The sequence below is a fragment of the Phacochoerus africanus genome, chromosome 12, assembly GCF_016906955.1.
Source record: "Phacochoerus africanus isolate WHEZ1 chromosome 12, ROS_Pafr_v1, whole genome shotgun sequence".
In the NCBI taxonomy this organism is placed as follows: Eukaryota; Metazoa; Chordata; class Mammalia; order Artiodactyla; family Suidae; genus Phacochoerus; species Phacochoerus africanus.
In genome coordinates, this window is record NC_062555.1 from 61,375,447 (window position 1) to 61,397,716 (window position 22,270).

General features: G+C 38.5%; 1 protein-coding gene across 2 annotated transcripts in view; it reads right to left on the reverse strand.

Moving 5' to 3' along the window:
- Positions 1–602: 602 nt before the first annotated feature.
- ITGB1 (integrin subunit beta 1) overlaps positions 603–22,270 on the reverse strand; it is a 52,043-nt gene continuing 30,375 nt past the window's right edge. Inside the window, exons 5-17 of one of the 2 annotated variants that reach the window (XM_047754493.1) lie at positions 20,753–20,923; positions 19,996–20,234; positions 17,805–17,960; positions 16,785–16,880; positions 16,382–16,471; positions 14,881–15,021; positions 14,516–14,715; positions 12,194–12,432; positions 11,748–11,970; positions 10,536–10,768; positions 8,451–8,617; positions 7,233–7,313; positions 603–1,847 (exon numbers count right to left, since the gene is read on the reverse strand). In XM_047754493.1, the coding sequence (XP_047610449.1) occupies positions 7,239–7,313; positions 8,451–8,617; positions 10,536–10,768; positions 11,748–11,970; positions 12,194–12,432; positions 14,516–14,715; positions 14,881–15,021; positions 16,382–16,471; positions 16,785–16,880; positions 17,805–17,960; positions 19,996–20,234; positions 20,753–20,923 (2,030 nt within the window). In that variant the 3' untranslated portion in view covers positions 603–1,847; positions 7,233–7,238. The remainder of the gene's footprint in view (positions 1,848–7,232; positions 7,314–8,450; positions 8,618–10,535; positions 10,769–11,747; positions 11,971–12,193; positions 12,433–14,515; positions 14,716–14,880; positions 15,022–16,381; positions 16,472–16,784; positions 16,881–17,804; positions 17,961–19,995; positions 20,235–20,752; positions 20,924–22,270) is intronic. The other variant, XM_047754494.1, reaches the window with a different exon arrangement.

Below are 22,270 nucleotides of genomic sequence, written 5' to 3' on the forward strand. Positions count from 1 at the left end.
AAAATAAAGACTTTCTTATCAGAAAAGTAACTATTTCCCGTCATGGCACAGTGGAAATGAACCCGACTAGGAACCATGAGGTTGCAGGTTCAATCCCTGGCATTGCTCAGTGGGTTAAGGATCCGGTGTTGCCCTGAGCTGTGGTGTAGGTTGCAGACGTAGCTCAGATCCTGTGTTGCTGTGGCCAGCAGCTGTAGCTCCAACTGGACCCCTAGCCTGGGAACCTACATATGCTTCCTGTGTAGCCCTAAAAAGCTAAATTAAAAAAAAAAAAATTTCTGTCTGTATCTTAAATAAAATTTCCAGCTTCTAGTTAACAGCTCTAAGATGATATTCATAAAGTGTTAATTCTGCTTATTTGGGGGTGAAGCCTATCTCCTGGGGAGGGAAGACAGAAAAGGATTTATCCAGTATTATTTAAAGGGCACAAAGACAGTCTCAAATTTTATTTTATCATCTTTATCTTCCTTCCTTCACTCCTTCTCTTTTAGCTAAAGTAAAATACCCACTGTCCAGAAATTTTTTCCTGCCAACCCCTTTAAACTATAAAAAAAAATTTCATGCACACAAAATGACGAAATATATAGAGCCGAAACATCCAATTTAAATATTTTACGCATTTTTATTCAATAAATAACTTCAGTAAACAGCACTGTAAAAAGTGAACTGTTAAAATTAAAAGGCACTTAAAATAAGAATGTGACTAGTACGAAACAAAAAACGGAATTCAAACAGTGAGGAGTAAATATACAGTGGTCTCTTACAGCACTAACTGAAATGAAAGTAAGAACTGCTTAAGTGATAGCTGTTGCATAAGCCACAGTACAACTTCACATGTTCATTTAAAAGGCAACTGTACAGCTAAAACATCAACAAAAAAGTACTGATTAAAAAAAAGTCTTACCCCAAATTGCAAACAAATACATTAAATGATTAGAAGAAGAGGTGATAAAAAGCACCAGGCTTTAAACAAAATAAAATGAAAAAAATAAATTCACCCAAAGGTCCTGAATTTAGCAAGTACTATGTAAATTAAGGCCTTTATGTAAATAATGCTAAATAAAGAACTTTTTTTTTGCAGAAAATTTCCCAATACTTTTATCCAAGGCTTGAATTTAAAAAGAGAAGGCAAAAAGTTACCAGGATTAAGTAACTCTTAAAATGGCACACAGGTTTTAAAGCTACATTTTTCCCCTCCCAACTGACTTTTCCTATGGCCTTTAGAGACCAGATATTTCATTATTTTACACCAGTAACTTCCAACATACCCATCTCTCAGATATGTCATCAGTCATGTCTAATATTAGGCAAATAGCAAAATAATAAACTTAAAACAATTCTAAACTAGCTAGAAAACCATTTACTTTGGATTCTGTGTAACTGAAAAACTGACATATCTGCAAAGCTAAAAATCAGTTTTAATACCTGACTAACAGATACTCTCACCATACTCATTACTTTAAACTACTGTCTTTTCAATCACTCTAGAAATATCACTTAATCCAATGAGAGCTGCATTTCAATAGTTCACGAGGAAAAGGTCAAAAAGGCACAATGTGACCTTAGCTGACAAGGATAACCATCCCGTCTCAAGTCTTTTGTCAGTCCCTGGCATTGGTGATAACATTATTTTCAAAATAATAAAAAAAATTTCAAATTATACATATTATACATTTTCAGAACCTGCCCATAGTGACCCTTGGCGACGCTGCCCTGAAGCTACCTCACTGTGACTGCAGTTACTCCTTGGCATTCAGTGTTGCGGATCTGCACAGCACTGCTCATTTCCCCTCGTACTTTGGATTGACAACGGTTGTCACAGCACTCTTATAAATCGGATTTTCACCCTAAAGGAAAGTGAAAAAAATGATCAATCTACCAAAGTCACATATATTATTTACAAGACAATACTGAAAGATCATTTTCAAAGTTATTTCCATTTTATCTGTCCAGATAACTTTTTAATTTTTTTCTAAGGCATTAATAAAAGTTTGTAGAAAAATTAAAAATAAAAGCTTTGGCCTACGAGTCTAAAGGTGCCTCTGTCACCTGGCATTATTTCACAATTCTGAGTCCTTCCTCCGCTGGAGGATGTGCTATTAAATGGCTTTTCTCTTTTAAACTAGATTTGAATGCCTGTCTTGAAACAAGTTTTGAACTTGTCTTGAGGAACTCTCTGCCATCAACTGCCTGGTTTTTAACCTTTTACCATGCACAATGGTGCTTGATAATTAACAGACTCCTTGGCTTTCGTTTTTTTGTGAGGCAAGCGTCCGCCTGAGGCTCTGCCATAAAAGCTGCAGAGAATTCTGGGATAAGGCTGTCACAGTATCACTAAGGGCAGTGCCTGCATCAAGTCATCACACTGCCGAATTTGCTTAGACAAAATTAATTACCGTTCTTCAGGAAATAACTATCCTTCAATATTGTATTATTGAAATATATACAATATTTTATTGTATAATACTCTATTTTATTAAAGAGCATTGAAATCAAACCCAGTAGATGACTCCAAGCCATAACACCAGAGATCTTTTTAAGATCCAAAACTTTACTGACAGTGACATTTTAAAACGGGAAAATAACATACATCCCCACACTATCATTTTCTTTAAAACTTCTATTATACTAAGTGATACATTTAAATATCTGCTACAGCATTCTTTTTCTCCTGTTCTTATAAAGTGAAAGTAGACCTGAAAAGTGAGAAATACTAGCCAAATAATCCTACATCAGGGGAAATAAGAGTGCAAATCACTTAAAACTGATATTAAATGAAACTAGAAACATTTAAGGTTTTAGACAAAAATTAATATTCTGAAATGCTGTTTAGTTGTATCTTACTATAAAACCATTTGAGGTGATTTTTTAATATTTATAAACATCTAAACAGTAATTTTTGCTTTTAAATTTTATTCACATTTCACTGCAGGTTATATTTGGGTCTGGGGTGGCCTTTTTTGTTTGTTTCTGCCATGCCTGCAGCACATCCAAGTTTCCCAAGTCAGGGATGAAGCCTGGGCCACAGCAGTGACAATGACAAATCCTTATCCACCAGGCCACCATCTGGTTTTAATTATCACAATTTCTACCTCCTAGGTGGGTACAGTTTGATGGATGACAAACATAAAGATAAATTAAGGCACTGTGAAAAAGTACAAAAAAGAATCAGGTACATAAAAGAGGACCAGTATAAGAAAACAGGGACTGACTCTGAGAGACTAGGGATTTTCAAAGTGAAACGGACTCTATATACAGATAAAACATAAAGGTATAAAAAAACATACACAATGTTCACATGCACAGTCAAGGTTTTAGGAAAAGAATGGGACACTTAGGTAGAAATATACATGGTTCAAAAGTTTTTAAGGGCGTATGTGTATGTTTTGAGGAGCAGGGAAGGGAAGGGAGACAGGAAGAGTGCCCGAACGTGAACGGTTCTGCACGCTCTGCTACAAGACGGACTTCATCCTGCGGGTAGGAAACCCCTGAGGAAGAGTGTAACATGTGAGGGCTGGGTCCCGAGAGACATGAAATAAACCTCTATGACTTCGGCTCAAGAGTGAGTCTGCATACTGAACGAACCCCGACAACAAGCCTTCGCCCCACCCCACAAAACACACCCTGACCAGTCATTTCTGAAACATGGAGGAACTTAGGATCCTGCTGAGCCAACATTATATAATCGGGATAATAAAAATCACATGAGATACCAAATTCTGAGCTCTAATCCCAACTGGAGCTCATACGGGACTATACAGATGTTACAGCAGACATTTCGTAATGGAAACAGAAATCTGGATCCTGTCAACTACGTTCTGATCAAGTGATCCGTATAAATACGTAACGTTCTTTATTTCCCCTTCCTATCATGAGGTTACTATTGCCTATTCTTTCAAATATGCCGGGAAACTAAATTTCCATAATTAAGTTTCTTTAAGATATTAGACAAATCTAGTATTTAATACTTAAAAATTGCAAGGGAGGTATTAATTAAAAAAAGGAAAGAAGAAAAAACACCTAAGTTACAGATGAATACAAAGTACAATTTATACAGCAGAACTTACCTTTGGAGAAAAGTTGACTCATATACACAAACACTAATATTTATTTTTTCAAAGCCCATCCAAACAAAATTCTAACATGCAAGGTTAGATATAAACTTAAACTCTCTGCATTGGGCATTATATTCAACAGAGGTAAGCTAAAACAATGCAGGTTAGTCCCCAGGATTCAGAGTGCAACTCCTCCCCAACAAAAAGCAAAGCCTCTCTAAATATGGAGAACACTTCAGCAGTGAAGTCCTCAGTTCTCGGTAAAATGCCATCCTGGTGCCCATTCTGGAAGGGCTGGCATGGTGGCTACAGCATCGCCTCTGTAATGCATTAGAAATGCACACACAACTGTGGCAGGTCAGGAGCCTATATCTAATGTGCTCAACAGCTTTTTAACAATTACCAAGTTGATAACTTGATTTTTTTAATGTACCTACATGAATAGTCTTATGTGCTGAAATGATTAGAATGCCTTCCTATTATCTGAAATATATTAATGACATAATTAACTGATTAGCAACCTTAGTTCCATATTGGAAAAGAGCTTTATAAGCCATGATTTAATTTTTTTTTTTGTCTTTTTGTCTCTTCTAGGGCCGCTCCTGTGGCATATGGAGGTTCCCAGGCTAGGGGTCGAATCGGAGCTGTAGCCACCGGCCTACGCCAGAGCCACAGCAACGCGGGATCCGAGCCGTGTCTGCAACCTACACCACAGCTCACGGCAACGCCAGATCCTTAACCCCCTGAGCAAGGCCAGGGATCGAACCTGCAACCTCATGGTTCCTAGTCGGGTTCCTTAACCACTGAGCCGCAATGGGAACTCCCATGACTTAATTTTTTAATGTTCATTCATTAATTTCTATTGTTTATTTTTACCTTAATTTTCCTTGAGAAAATCTCTCAGGATAACTTATACCCATTAATTTGCCTGGATTTCACTGATGAATAAAGAAATTTTTATCAGACTTTCACTTCTTGAACTAGTCAAAATGCATATTTTGACTAAAGAAGTAATAGTTTAGCCAAAAACTGAGTTAACAAAAACATTAAGTTTCACTATTAATTATTGATAATTTCCTTCAAAGCACAATTTAACATATGCAAAGGTGAAAATTTCACCTTTCAAAAGGAGATACAGAAATTTTTCTCATATAAGAAGTTGTAACCATATGAAGGGAAAGGGAGAAAAGAGAGAAGAGGCAGAGAAGAGAAGAAATCCCAGCAAATCAGTTTCCTCCTAAAAATGACTTTCTAGGAAGTATTAAGTGAGAAAGATGTATCAAGTCTCTTATAAACAGGAAAATGTACCAGATTACCCACACATGAATCTAACTGTAATTTTCTCCCAACAAATACAACTTTGCCATTTCAAAAGTCTTAAAAATCTGCTTAGAAGTAAGAGGAAACTCTGAGAAGCAACGGTTTTTCTAATGTTATTGGTATTGCCTGTATCTCTTAAAAATATTAAACTTTCCCATACTTTAAGATCTTATTTAGGAGTTCCCGTTGTGGCTCAGTGGTTAATGAACCTGACTGGCATGCACGAGGACGCAGGTTGGATCCCTGGCCTCGCTCAGTGGGTTAAGGATCTGTCACTGGCGTGAGCTGTGGTGTATGTCACAGATGTGGCTCTGATCCTGTTTGCTGTGCCGGTGGTATAGGCCAGCGGCTACAGCTCTGATCGGACCCCCTGGCCTGGGAACCTCCACATGCTGCAGATGCAGCCCTAAAAGACCAAAAAAAAAAAAAAAAAGTCATTTGTTATCATTTTGTAAATACATTCTCAGTAGAGAAATCTGCAGTGCCAGTTTCTAGGTAACAGAGCGGTTTGCCCATCCACTGACTAGTCATGTGAAGTTGGTCAAGTTACCTCAGTTTTCTCCTATGTTAAGTAAGAATAAAAGCAGTTAGGAAAGTTCTGGATCACCAGTCAGGAGAAATAGCTCTAATCACAACCTTTTGTTCACAGAGTTTTAGGGGCTTACATAATTATATTAAAAGATGCTAAAAGTTCCCACTAGGACTCCGGGGTAGTGAACCCAACTAGTATCCATGAGGAAGCAGCCCTTACTCAATGGGTTAAGGGTCTAGTGTTGCCGTGAGCTGCAGTGTAGGTTGCAGATGCGGCTCGGATCCGGTGTTGCTGCGGCTGTGGTGTAGGCTGGCAGCTCCAACTCCAATTCAACCCCTAGCCTGAGAACTTCCATATGCAGTGGGTGCAGTTCCTTAAAAAAAAAAAAATGCTAGAAGCACTTCATGAAAAATCAGTTATAAGAAAGAATCCTATCTACTAGTAATAAAAGAACAAATGATAAATTTGTCATCTAAGTAAAACATACACTCATCAAAATAACCTTAGCTGACAGAATAAGTAAACCAAGCTTTACTACCACCATGAAATTTTCAACTAAGTTTTATTTAAAACTGTGACTAGAACTGTTCTCTTTTAAAGTCTTTGTTACCTTTCCAGGAAAGTTGAATTTCAGAACCTTGAATATTAGAATTATTCAATAACAAGCAAGTACATACATAAGTAAGAAGTTCTGATTTTAAAGAGATTTAAGTTACAATCAAGGACTAAAGCTTTTAAAAATATTTCTAGAACCAATTCAACCAACTACAATGATATTGTAGTTAAAGATTATATAAATGTTATGACAGGTTTCATTTATTCTCCTATTTTAAAGCTGGGATTTCACGTTCACTTTTCACTTTTTCACCCTAAAACTTACATATAATGATTTGTTATATAAGAATAACACCACCACCCAAAGCAAAGGACTGCAGTGAGGATTATAACTGACAGGCTGCCACTCATTTATCATTAGCCAAAAACAACCACACTGCACAACATCATTACTGACCCCTGTTAAGGCTCTGCCAAGTGAAGGGACTCGGCGCCATCCTACTTACTAAGTGTAGGAGCTGGGACTCCACCCAGGTCTGATCACAAAGCGCATTCTCTTTTCACTACAACAAAGCTGCTGCTTCTACACCATAAAGCAAGCTTAATTCAAAGCCCTTCAAAACACTTATTCTAATTAACATAAAAAAGAAAAGCCATAGTATAGCCATATAAAGACAGACTAAAAAAAAGCAAAAGTGATAAATGACACACAGTGCAGTAAAAAGGGTAAATTTCACATGCAAAGACAGAAAATCAAAGAAAATACGAACGGCAACTTAGAGACCAGCTTTACGTCCATAGTTTGGATTCTTGAAATTATTAATAGGACTCTTGTAAATCGGATTTTCTTGCTAAAGTGAAAGAAATAGTTTCTAATGATTTCATCAGAAAAAAAATGACATACATAGTGATTAAACACTTTAAGAGAGAAATTTTACTATTTTTACACTTCCTGGAATTTATCACTTTTTTTAAAAACCCAAGCAAGTGGTAGCAAAATGCAAATGACTAAGATTCATTTACAATTTAAAACCCTGACACCGCTTTCTTCTACCAAAAGATGAAATCACAGGGCCAACCTCGGCTGCCCCACCCTGTCACCCCTATTTCAAAGCCCTAAATGCTCGCATAAACTTTCACCACTTACAGCTTTTAAATTTTGTATAAAGCAAGGGTTATCAGGTTGTAATTTGCAGAGAGTAAAAATACCCTGAAATACACAGGTCCATGAATTCTCAAATGTAAAAACACACCCACAGTGGAGATCATCCCTAGATCCCCAACTCCAGGCCTTAGAAACCACAGATCTCATCTCTGCCCCTATAGTTGTGCCTCTTCAACACTCATATAAATCGTACAGCAGCCCTTTGAGTCTGGCTGCTTTCCATTCAAGGTTCTTTGTTGAAAAAATAAAGCAAGAAGAAATCTTCTATTGCTACACATGTAACATTATTGAGGATTATATCTTTCATAAGAAAAGTCAGAAGTTCAGATTTAAGATCAAAACTATTACAGAAATAGGAGTTCCCGTGGTGGCGCAGTGGAAACGAATCCAACTAGGAACGATGAGGTTGTGGGTTTGATCCCTGTCCTCACTCGGTGGGTTAAGGATCTGGCGTTGCCGTGAACTGTGTTGTAGGTTGCAGATGTGGCTCGGATCTGGCGTTGCTGTGGCTCTGGCCGGTGGCTACAGCTCCAATTATACCCCCAGCCTGGGAACCTCCACATGTTGCAGGTGTGGCCCTGAAAAAGAAAAAAGACAAAACTATTATAGAAATAAAAATATTAACCATAGTAACCAGAATAAACATTCTTGTTTTGTTTTAATGGGACGTTATTTAGGGTGTTTTCTGGTTTTGGCTAAATGCAAATTTTCTGAGTAAAGTCTTGGGGGAATAAAATATTTAAAGGACTTTAACAATCAGCTTGAGAATTACTAAACATGTCTTAGAAGAGTTATATTCCTTTTTAGATGTCTTCCAACTCACCGTGTCCCATTTGGCATTCATTTTTTCCTTTTCAAATTTGGCAAATTCCCTTCTGTCGTGAATAATCATTAAAAGCTTCCAAATGAGCAGCAGTGCAAGGCCAATGAGAACAATTCCAGCAACCACACCAGCTACAATTGGAATAATGTCTGGACCAGTGGGACACTCTGTAAAATAAGCAGCAGACGATGAGCACACAAGGGGTTGGTATGTGTGAAGTACAGCCCACGTTACAGAGAGCTGAAGAGTCTCATAAAAAACACTAAGGAATTAAAATCCAAGATAAGTCAATGGACACTATCCCACAGAATCTATAAAAAAGACACTAAAAGTTCACAGATGAGTTCACAAGACCACAGGAGACATGACCAATAAAGAAAAGTCCTATGTATTTTATAACAGAAACTGATTTCTTTATATTAGAAATTGAAAATGAGAAAACAGTATTTTCTACAATAGCATCAAAATCATGAAATACCAATGTAAAATTCTAACAAAAAATGTGTAAGATTTACATGCTGAAAATTACTAAACACTGATGAAAGAAATCGAAGGCCTGAATAAATGGGGAGAGATTCCATGTTCTATATTAGAAGATTCAATATTGTTAAGATGTCACTTCTCCCCCAATGTGATCTATAAACTCAATGCTATCCCAATCAAAATCCTGGCAGGATGTGTATAGATGTCAAGCAAGTTAATTCTAAAATTCACAAAGGAGGAGGAGAACTAGAAAAGTCTTTTAAAAACACTTTTGGAAAAGAACAAAGTTGGATAACTCACATTACCAAATTTCACAACTGGATTTGAAGCAACAGTAATTTAAACCGTGTTGTATTGACTATAAGACAGATGCATGGATTAACGGAACAGAATCATGAGTCAGAAACAGGCCCACACATACAAGGTCATCTGATTTTCAACCACAGTAGAGAAGGGTCAATCTTTTCAAGAAATGGTGTAAGAATGACCAGCTATCCATGCACAAAAAAACTGAACATCACCCTATATGCCAAGCAAGATCAGCTCAAATAAACCAGAAACCATAAAACTTTTAGGAGAAAACAAAGGAAAAAATCGTTTCCTTTGAAATACACCAAGAGGTCTTAGTTAAAAAAGCAGAATCTAAAAAAGAAAAACTTGGCAAATGTGATTTGTCAAAATTTAAGCTTCAGATATTCAAAAAAACACTTAAGACAATGAAAAGAAGGATGCACAGACCAGAAGACAATTATTTGCAAAATATCTGAGAATGCAAAATAATACAGACTTTAAAAGTTTGGCTCTTTCTTCCAAAGTTAAATATATGCCCCCAAAATCCATTCTGAGTATTTATCCAAGAGAAATTAAAACTTATATTCCCATAAAAACCTGAACACAAATGTAGAAAATTGCAAAGAATATTTAAAAATCATCTGGAAAAACCAAGATAAAAAATGTTTCATCTTCTGAGAAGCTGAACAAAGCCATGCTCTATAATATCCTGTGACAAAATAAGTTTCCCAGTGTCCCCTTCTAAATCAAGTATATTTAAATATCATTCGTAGGGAGTTCCCCATTGTGGCTCAGCAGGTTATGAACCCAACTAGCATCCATGAGGACGAGGGTTCAATCCTTGGCCTCTCTCAGTGGGTTAAGGATCCTGGGTTGCTGTGAGCTATGGTGTAGGTCACAGACGCAGCTGGGATCCAGTGTTGCTGTGGCTGTTGGGTAGGCTGGCAGCTGCAGCTCCAATTCGACCCCTAGCTTGGGAACCTCCATATGCCACAGGCGCAGCCCTAAAAAATATACATATACATATATCACTCACAGTGACATGACTCTTACTGAGTCGGCCCCGTGCCGTCCGGCCCTGTGCTGAGAGCTGTGTGTGGACTGCTGATATACTCTTCAAACTCTCTAATCATAAAACTTAAAATTTGCTCTTTCCCTTATTTCTTATGTAGTTAATACTATTTTAGCTTTAAGAGATTAGAAATGTCCCAAATAAACCTAAAATAGTCCAGCTCAAAGCTTTTCCTAGATACAAGGGAAACTGCCAATTGCCCTAAGCAGTAAAAAGACATAAATGAAAATGACTTTTACCTGGAGTCTCTACAACATGAACAGTGGCCTCATTGTTCCCATTCACCGAGTATGTGAAGTAGAACCAGCAATCATCAACGTCCTTCTCCTTACAATGGGACAAGGGATCGACCTGGCCTGGCTGGGGCAATTTGTCCCGATTTTCAACCTTGGTAATGTTGAAATGTGAACATTCCTGGGCACATGTATCTTTCTTTTCTCCTTTATTGAAGGCTCGGCACTGAACACATTCTCTGTTAAAACATACATCATTATATTTCTTATTTAAAATATTTGCTTAAAGATTACTTTTCATGTGCTAAACTCAAAATTGGAACAAATTAAACCAAGAGCTATGACAGAAGATTTCAATAAATGAAGAAACACACAAACTTCTAGTAAAAGACTAAACATAAAGATGCTAATTTCATAAAGAACAAGGTCCACGGAGTTCCCGTTGTGGCTCCCTGGCCCCACTCAGTGGGTTAAGGACCGGGTACCGCCGTGAGCTGTGGTGTAGATCACAGACATGGCTTGGATCTGGTGCTGTGGCTGTGATGCAGGCTGGCAGCTGCAGCTCTGATGAGACCCCTAGCCAGGGAACTTCCTTATGCCCCAAGTGTGGGACTAAGACAAAAAAAAAAAAAAAAGAACCAGTCCTAGAGTACAGCACAGGAAACTATATCCAGTCTCCTGGGATAGACCGTGATGGATGAGAATATAAAAAAAGAATGCATGTATGCACAACTGAGTCACTTTGCTGTACAGCAGAAACTGGCACATTATAAATCAACTATACTGTAATTAAAAAAAAAGTTTAAAGATGCAAATTTCCCAGGTGAAATTATAGATAACTCAAACCAAAATCCTCCAAAAGAAATGAGTACTAAAATAAAACTAGCCCTATCAGATATTAAATATACAATATAAAACCAAAGTAATATTTTAAATGTGTTGCTGATGGAATAGGTCTTTTTTCAAAGACAAAACCTTCAATTGTGCTTAGTCTGATCCAAAGATAAGCAAGTGGTGTTGCTAATCTAACACAGGTTACCACATGGACTCAACTACATAGTAAATTCAGATTGAAAGAATGCTGCCACCACTCTCATATGGCATACTTCAATATCATGTGACAAACACCAGCTATTAAGATTTAAAAGTCTTAAATAATTACACATAGTTAGGCCAACGGACAGTATCACCTACTTCAAGCAATCAGGAAATACTTACTTATGCTCAGCACAGACTCCGAGGCAGGTCTGACACATCTCACAGGTTGGCCCTTGGAACTTAGGATCTGTACACTTACAGACCCCACATTCACAGACACCCCGGCCATTGCAGATCTGTCCATTTACAGCCATGCAGGACGTAGTATCCAAAGAACAGTCACAGGCGCTGCCAGTGTAGTTGGGGTTGCACTCACACACTCGACACTTGCAAACACCATTTCCTGAAATTAAAAAATATCATTTCTCGTAACAATGGTAAAAATACAAAGTCACAGCATTGACTGGAAAGTAAGAACAAGCAGTAATATGTATGAAAGTGTATCTATAGGATAGAGTGACCCTCAGTGCTGCCTTTTTTCTATCCATTCACTAAGCAAACTCTCAAGATTTTTGACTGTATTAGACAGGACCATGTTATAGAACCATCTTCAGACCCCGTCTCACCTCCACAAATTAAGCCATTGGATCTATCACAGTTGAAATTATCACACTCGCAGAATTTGCCAGAATAAATTTCGTTTGTATTATCCCTCTTCCTACATACACACTGTCCGCAGACACACTCTCCATTGTTGCTACAGATTTCTGAACTGTTCTCTTTCCTGCAGTAAGCGTCCATGTCTTCACTGTTCACCTCGTCTGTGCTACATTCACAATGCCTCCCAACACGTCCCTCGTTGCACCTAAAAGAAGATCCAAAAGTTCAAGCACGGAAAAAGTAGCTCCAAGTAACAAGTGGTCTGTGAGGAAGACTGGAAGGGGAAACAAGACCAGGAACATCATCTTCCAACTACAATTAGATCACACGGGAGTGCTCACCAACAGCTCACACACGTGTACAGAGTGTACCCAGGCGTGGGCACACACACGGCCATTCAGGTCCATGAGGAACCTGCACAGAGGCCCAGGAAAGTAACGATTCTGATCATGACAAAATACAATCTAACAATGAACAGGTGAGCAAAACATGTGGAAACCTAGGATAAACTTACTTTTAAAGGGTATGCTATGTTTTCAAGTGGTATGCTATGTACTGTATTTACTCATATAGATGAAGCAACAGGCCAACTGCTAATCTATAAAAGTACAGTAAACACACCGAAAAGGTGCATGGAACTTGAAGAAAAATACACTGAGCATAACATATGAAAATATACTGCTTGAAAATAAGTTTATGCTACGGATCCAGACTTTTCAGACACACTGTATATTTTTAGATTATCTAATGCTTTCAGATACTGAAGCTATTAGTTCTGCATCTGGTAAATACACAAAATGAGGGAAGGCAAAACATTTTAAAGATAATCCTTCAGTTAATAGTGTTTTATTAAAAATGGTTCTAAATAACTCAGGACATGTATGACATGAAAAATAAAAATGTAACATTTTCATTGTAATTTAGAATAAAAAGCTAATAATTGATGGCAAAATACTGCCATCTGTTTTTGTTATGATTAAAAACCCTTCAGGAGTTCCCGTCGTGGCGCAGTGGTTGACGAATCCGACTAGGAACCATAAGGTTGCGGGTTCGGTCCCTGCCCTTGCTCAGTGGGTTAACGATCTGGCGTTGCCGTGAGCTGTGGTGTAGGTTGCAGACGCGGCTCGGATCCCGCGTTGCTGTGGCTCTGGCGTAGGCCGGTGGCTGCGGCTCCAATTCGACCCCTAGCCTGGGAATCTCCACATGCCACGGGAGCGGCCCAAGAAGTAGCAAAAAGACCAAAAAAAAAAAAAACAACCCTTCAAAACCTAGTCATTTGGAACTGACATTTAGATCAAAATATTCTCCCCTATTAAGGAAAAAGCTGTAGTCAAGAATGAATACATTCAATTTTGGGAGTTCCCGTCGTGGCTCAGTGGTTAATGAATTCAACTAGGAACCACGAGGTTTCGGGTTGGATCCCTGGCCTTGCTCAGTGGGTTAAGGATCCGGCGTTGCTGTGAGCTGTGATATAGGTCGCAGATGTGGCTTGGATCCCCTGTTGCTGTGGCTCTGGTGTAGGCCGGTGGCTACAGCTCCAATTAAACCCCTAGCCTGGGAACCTTCATGTGTCGCAGGAGAGGCCCTAGAAAAGGCAAAAAGAAAGAAAAAAAAATTTCAATTTTAATTAAAAATTATACAGCATGAAAATAAAACTTCAAATAATTTTATCAAAGTCAGCAGTAGAGTCTATGTTCTGAAAATACTGTTTTAGTTTTACAAAATATACTGAATTTTTTTGGCCACACCTGTGGCATGTGGAAGTCCCCAGGTCAAGGATTGAACTCACGCCACGGCATTGACAACACAGGTCCTTAACCTGCTGAGTCACCAGGGAACTCCAAAATATACTGATTTTTTTAAAAAAATTATTCCCATGATGCAGAAGTTCATGTAGTACAAGGCAAACATACTTTACTGCCTCCTAACTCCATTTCCTAGATAAAACTCACTAGTATTTCACATAAGCTTATTTGGCACTAGAAAACTCGGACTGCTATCATATGAGAGAAACACCCAAATGCTACCTTAATTGTTTGTCAAATATACATCTCGGATGGTTATAAAAGCTGTATTTTAAAGAGCAGTCTGCCTAAGGGAAAAAAGGCAGAGAAGAACTTTCCATAAACAGCACACACCATCACCAAAACTGATCTTGTGGTGAGCTACAGTGGTTGGAACAGTCATTTATTGTTTCAATAGAGAGGTTTTCTCTGGAGGCCCAGACAGAGCCAGCCTCCAGCTGCTCTAGTGGACACACCCCCGTGCTCCCTACAGCCCAGGCTCACCTGCAGGCCCCACACTCAAACGTCCCATTGCCGTCATGGCACTTGGGGCTGCTGGGGATGCCCTCGCTCTGGCATTCACATTCGCAGATGAACTGAAGGATTATCTCTACTTCTTCAGTGAAGCCCAGAGGCTTAATTTTAATAGTTTCAGAATTCTTATTTGGACATTTATTGGCAGTTATGCTAATTTCAAACTGAACCTTAAAGGAAAAAAGAGAAGATAAAGTTAACTAAGCAATTTAAGTTGACTAAACGTTTTCCAAAAGCTACTTGAATTATACATCTTTAACTGTATCTCAAATTATAAATTATAAAAATTGCTTATAAACAAGCAGTTTTTTTTCTTCAGCAACTGGGTAACATACCTCATCCCCAATGGAAATATTGGAGCATTTTCTCCCGTTTTCCCCTGTTCCATTCACACCATTTTTGCAGTAAGATTTGTAATTTATTGTTACTCCTTCTGGTAATTTGCTGTTTTCCAAAATGACTTCTGAGGAAAGGGACTAAAAGAAAGACTAATTACATGGAGGAAAGACAAATGCTACTATTAAGTAAGTTGAGTGCATGAATTCAATGGATAAAATGAACTATTAAGAAAACAGTTTGTTATCCAAATAAAATCACTGAAGCCAAATCCTAAGTGCCTAGAAAACACAAAACCCAGAGAAATGAGCTCTAATTAGTAAGGATCAGTTCTTCAAAATAATGTATATGACTGAAAAGAGTATTTACGTTCTAATGATTGAGTTAAAAGTGTAATGATGATACAGCACAGAGACCCGACATTAATTACGAGGAATCCGAAAAACCCTTTCCATCCCCACTGGCAACACAGCTGTCCTCTGGCCCCACCACTTCCAGCTCACCAGGGACCAAGGTAAATGATCTATTACACAGTCTGGGAATAAATGTACTAAGGGGCCACTGCAGCCCTGCCCACCCCCCCCCAGTTCCCCCCCAAAAGAAAACACCAAGTGGAAGGTTCAGGCCGGTAGTTTTTTACAACATCAGACTGCTCGGGACAAATGGACAAGGCTGCAAAAGCAAACTCTCTCCTGGTCATACTCCTCCATGGATGAGAGTTAAGAAAGCATTAAGATAGTCTGTGAAATGGAAAACAACTATGGGCGGGAAATCTTTGTAAAAACCTGTCTTTGAGTAGGATCTTTCCAAATTACTTTGGGAACTCCTGGCAGGAGGTAGAAAGTGTCTGAAATTCAACCCGTCAAGCGGTTGAGAGCGGGTGTGCACGGCAGAGGATGGTTATCGTTCTATTACGGAAGCCCTGGAATGACTTCACAGCAGTGACTGAGCAATGCTTAGTGAGTATCCCTACAGGACTCTGAACTAAGCTCCAGATGGAGAATAGAATTCCTCTCTAATTTCAATTCAACTTCCTTCCAAATGTAGGGGGGAAACATTTTATACATCTTATTAAAATAGGTAAGTCATATTTACATTCATAAATATATATTTTATGGTACATGCATATATGGCTGTATGTATACCTCTTGAGAACAGAGAACTATATACCTTAAATACATGGCAAGAGAAGAATTGGCAAAAAAGCTCTTTTGGCAAAATGCATCAAAACAGATGAATCTATGAACGTAATCTTTTAAATCTAAATGTAAGTTATTTCACACTTGCTTTCCAACAAGGAGACGTATTTCGGGATTTAGAAATTTTGGGTTACATTCTGCTTGGTTACTCTAAGAGAGTACAAGTTTTTCCTCCAGATACAGAATTTAAGTTTCACACTGTCCTCTGAGCATGCTAAATTGTGTACAGAGGGAATTTTACTTTTTTTGAGCAAAGTGTCAACAGGGTCTTTAAAACAGATCTTATTTAAAATGCACTCACATTGTATGCATCAATGATCAACTGAATTACATTGCTGGAATTTGCAGATAATGTTCCTACTGCTGACTTGGGGATCAAATTTTTCAGTTCCTACAATTAAAAGATAAAACATACAAAATGTAAGTACTATTCATTCAACTAATTAGCATCGACTGAGTACCTATTATTTATCTCTAAATACCAGTTTCAGAAACATTTCCTAAACAACTTAAGGAGGAAGACCTGAAACAACTAGTTTTTTAATGTAATTAAAATTAATGTACACCACTTTTGTAAAATCAAGCATGGCTAGCTAGTGACATTTTCACACATTTCAGTTTAGGCCTATCATTTTGCCTCTAATGACTAAACAAAAAAGGTCTAGAAATATGTCCCTCTTTTGATCTCACACATACATATTTACCTTGTAAACGGGCTGAAATTCTTCAGTAACTGCAAAAATCGTCTGAATGTTATTTTCACTTAGTTTTTGGACAAGGTGAGCAATAGAAGGATAATCCTAAGAAATTAAACAATAAAATTCACAATGTAATTATATCCAATATATTCCAGTTTTACAATACTTTCTGAAAATAATGACTTGAAGATATAACTGCATTACTTACACAAGACTGCTTAAAACAACAAACAGTTGCTGAATGGGTGGTGTGTAGTGGGTTTCTAATCCTACTCTACGTGTGTATAAAAATTTCCATAATAAAAAGGTTTTAAAAAGCAATTAAATGTCAGAACAATGAAATTTTTAAAATGCCGTAATTAAAGGCTGTATTATTATCTACCACTTAAGAAAGAAGAAGACCAAGATTCAGCAAGGTTTAGATTTTTTTTTTTTTTTTTTGGTCTTTTTAGGGCCACACCCATGGCATATAGAAGTTCCCAGGCCAGGGGTCAAATCGCAGCTGCAGCTGCTGGCCTTCATCACAGTCACAGCAACATCAGATCCGAGCTGCATCTGCGACCGACACCCCAGCTCATGGCAAGGCCGGATCCTTAAACCACTGAGCAAGACCAGGGATCGAACCCGCGTCCTCATGAATACTAGTGGGGTTCATTACAGCTGAGCTACGATGGGAACTCCTACTTTCTTAAATCATACATAAATAAGACTAAAGAGTATAAGACTACACAAGTCACTTATTCAGACAGAATACGAAACTTGCTATCCAGTGACTATACGAGTGAGAGGACAGAGCCCTGGGCTGAAGGAGTCAGCAGCTCCCTTCACCCACCAGGAAATGAACACAAAGCCACAGTCTTAAAACAGCAACACAAGCTTTCCTGCACATTAGATCAGGGCCCAACTCAGCAAAATAACAAACCCCAAACCCTGAAAACCCCTAAGACAGTCACCCACAGTACTTTTTTAGTATTGATCCTAAATTCAACTTGAATCCATTCGACGTGTGAGGAACTAAGCACTTACATAGTAATGGCTCATTGTGTATACATCATTCTCCAGGTGACACTGTCCATCATTCGGTAAAACAATGCCACCAAGTTTCCCATCTCCGGCAAAGTGAAACCCAGCATCCGTGGAAAACACCAGCAGCCGTGTCACATTCCTCCAGCCAATCAACGACTCAAAAAAAAAAAAAAAAATGATTTCAATTTTAAAATACTACCCACAATAATTCAACATAAATCTTTTAACCTTTGTATAGGCTACCACTGTAGTTTCAACCTAATTCTGTATTCTCTTTTCACAATGCTAACGCCCTTGCTGATGAAGGCAGAGAGCACACTGTAAAGCTCCACTTGCCTAGCTGTCCATTTCTCTGAGCTCTTTTTTAAAAACTGTTAAAGTCAATCCCTCTCCCCACTACAAGGTGCATTCACTTCGTGTAAGGCAGGAACCACATCTGGGTTCGTGCATCATATATCCAGCAGTTGTCACAGTGCTTGGCACACAATAGGTGCTTAATGAGTAAATGAAAAAGTCTTGGCCCACACCTAACTTTGCCCAACTTTGTCTCATTCCCATCCATCCTTGGTCTATCTTCTGTAGTGCATAATTCCTTAATCAGCCCCCTCCATATTAAAAGTTATCTTCCTTTTTAAAAAGTACCTTCTCCCAAGACTTGCCCTACTTAATTCTATCCGTCCTAAGCCCTCAGTACTGTTTGTTCATTTTTTATTCTCCACCTTATTCAGTAAAGAATGTAAAGCAATAGTAAAATCTTCTATGATAATTTTATAATCATACGTGTCTAAATTTACTCAATACATCTGTATATATCCTTATAAGACTAAACTCCTTGAAGGCAGGAATTCAGTTTATTATGCTGGCAGTCCAAGTGAAATGTCTGTCTCTTTTGCATTTAGAGAAGTAAATGGAACAGCTCTGTCAGCACGAGCAACACTGAGCAGCAGCCACAGATGATATGGCTTGTTTTCATCCCAAGGCTGAGGCACAGGTAGAGGCAGCCCAGGGAAAGCGCTCTGCACCATGAGCTGCTAACAGGATCACAAGCAATGGCTGGAAAGAAAGCAGACCATCAAGCCTGGCATGACTTGGAATCTATCTCTTCCCCTTTAAAAGTAGAGACTAGCCTTAAAGTGTAACTACCCCAGTGAGAAAAAGTAATGATGACACAGCAGTTAATATTTACTAGGTTGCTTACTGGCACCTTGTACGGATTGTCATATTTAAACTTCAGAACAGCCCTGTGAGGTCTATCTGTTATTACCCCTTCTTAAGAGAAGATGGAAATAGCCTCTGGAAGGGCAAGGAAACTGCCTAGTGGACGAGCAGTGATGGAAAATCTGAAGATGTGTCCTAACAGTCTTGGAAGTATAAAAACACTACATCATATTGCTATACCCTATTATCATCTCGGGTATCAAGCAGCACATTAAAAACTGGCTGAGAAGCAAAGAAGCACTGGAGTCCAGGAAGGTGTTCTAGGGCACAGGGTACTATAAGGGAAAAATGGGGGGAGGGAACGAGACGGTCTTAGGTACTTAAGACAAACTTTATCTACCTCACAATGTTTCCTAGTTTCAACGTCACCTGTATCATTAAAAGGTCATCCCAAAATCTTCAGCTGGTCAACAGAAAATTCTAATCACCACTCCAATGGAGATCAGTTTACAACTACTGAAATCTTGCAATTAAAATTACAAATATTACATGACTTCTCAAAATACACGTTCTCATATATTCTTTCAAACTAGGATTTTAAAAGTTCTTTCTTTTTGAATTCCTAAGATAAGGGAAGATGCCTTTCAAAGATGACAAGCAGAAGAAAAGTTACCAAAGGAAAATGGTGTCTAGGACACAGTTTATTTAAGCATTTTTAATGCTTCTGATAACCCCAATTCTATCTCAGGCACAAAGCCAGAAAGCTAGGGTACCTTGGTCTCTTCTAAAGACCCAGAGCACCAGGCTAAAACTAAACTGCCCCACTATTTCAAATGGTGCGCATTCTGGCCTTTAAAACCCTCTGTAAATGAATTAACTGCCTGGTTTAGAGACATTATGATTATACTTTTATGAAGCACTTGTAGTTAAAGGGAATTTAAGGGATTAGTCAAATATGACATGGTAATTAAGGTAATTTCTTCTGACAGCAAAATAACACAAAATTCACACAAATAACATTGAATGCACTTACTCCACAAACGGCAACTTGCATGATTGCATCAAAGCCACCTTCTGGAGAATCCAAATTTCCAGATATGCGCTGTTTACCAACAAGTTCATTAAATACTTCCCCTTTATCAGTAAGGCTGAGCACATTTTTGTAGCTAAATGGGCTGGTACAGTTCTGTTCACTTGTGCAAGGGTTCCTGAGCTTAGCTGGTGTTGTGCTAATGTAAGGCATCACAGTTTTTTCCACAAAAGAGCCAAATCCTGTGAAGGAAAATGCAGACTGTGATGACAGATGGAGGGTGGATGGTTGGACAGATGGGTAAGTTGCACTAAAATAAAATCAAGTATGTAACCACCTATAAGTCAATCCTTTTCTTTAAGAAATAATAAGGGTTGGAAAAGATATCACTGTATAAAAATATCCAGGTCTGATGTGAGACTAAGGTTATACAGGGCAGGTGTGGTCATATTAACTAGCAATGAAATAGAATCCAAGCAATCAACATGTTTATAAAATAAATCAACAAATGAATAAATACCTATGAAAACAAGCATGCATTTCACCATCTATGTGTGGTATAATGTGTGTCAAATAACATGGCAGCCTAGAGTAAGAGGAACAAGGAGGCAGAAAAATTATTAGATGTGTAACAGGAATGTGCATCCTCTTATAAACACAAGGGTAAAACCTGGCCCATTTATCTCATGTGTATGTGGTGAAGAACAAAACTGCCCAGATTTTTACAAATAAAAAGTATTAATTTTGTCAAAATTCCTACCAATTCTGAAGTCTGAAGTAATCCTCCTCATTTCATTCATCAGATCTGTTCCAAGGCTTTTCACGTTCTCCAAGTCGTCTTTCATGGAGTAGGAGAGGTCCATAAGGTAGTAGAGATCAATGGGATAGTCCTCGGCTCGCTTGAATTTCAATGTAAACGTCTGTGGCTCCCCTAATTAAAGAGATTAGACAGTTAGCTTCCCAGTAGTCAAAAGTAAATGAGAAAAACCAAGTCAGTCCGATTTAAAAGGCAAACACTATACAGTGAAATTTATTGACATAGTTTTTACAAAAAACCTGGGCATTTCATAGGTAACTCAATGGGTATGTCCTCATTTCATCCATAAATACTTAAAACGCCAGGCCCTGGGGATGATGAAAAAGACAGCATTCCCAATCCACCGCAGGCAAGACAGGCGGAGAGCGAGTTTATAATGACAACAGAGGCAAACAGACAGATGGGCCCACACAAACTAGACTGGGTGGTGAGGCAGGTCCACTATGGGGCTCGCCGGACTTCTGAGAGCCTGGCGTTATAAAGTGAAGACTCTGCTGTCTAGTGCGACGCACTACTTGCAGTGAATAACAATCTGATTTGCACTTTAGAAAACCTCACAAAAAGTTTTAAAGATGAATTAGACACATAAACTTAAGCAACTGTAACAGAGAGACAATAAAGATCTGAACTGAAACAAAGAGGAAGGAGAAGAGATGTACCAGAGGTGTGAGGTAAAATCCAAGAGATGTGGGTGAAAAGTCATTAAATTTTTTATTTACCGATTTTCTCTACATAGGTTTCCAGTAGGCAGTTGGATAACCGGGTTTGGAACTTAAGAAGAAAGTCTACGTTATAGCCACACAAATGGCTTTAAAATCATGAGAGGAAGACCAATCATTAAGTGGACTATAAAGAGGAAGGAAGGATGGAAAGAGACACAGGGAGAACACTGGAAATCACTGCTAAGAGATGAGACGAAAAGCAGCAGTGTTATCCCAGAAGCCAAAAGAAGAGCACTTGAAAGTTTAAAGAAAGAAATAAAAAAGGCCTGATGAGGGTCCACCAGGCCCAAGGGCTCCAGGTGCCGGCAGGGCTTTGCCAGAGGAGTTCAGGAAGCAGAAGTCGGGCAGAACTAGGCTTTGGAGAGGATGGGAGGGGAAGCTGGGGGGATGTTTTCTTGAGAGGAAGCGGCTGGAAACTGGAAGAGGAGAAAGGGTGCTTGTGCTCTCTTTCTTTTTTCCAGATGTGGGGCTGCTAAAACACTTAATATTTTAACAACACTGAATAAAAACAAAGGAAAAAATACATTAAAATGTTATCTTTATATTCCGTAATTAGACTAGAAGATGGATGTTTTTATTTTTTAAAACTCATTAAATCTAATACTTTCTGAATCTTCAACAGAATTTACTGTGGACATTAGGCAACATTTACTTCACATACACTCTTCTTACAAATTGTTGTACCTGCAAAAAATTTCTAACAGTTAATGCAGTCAACACGTCTACCGTAGTGCCCGTT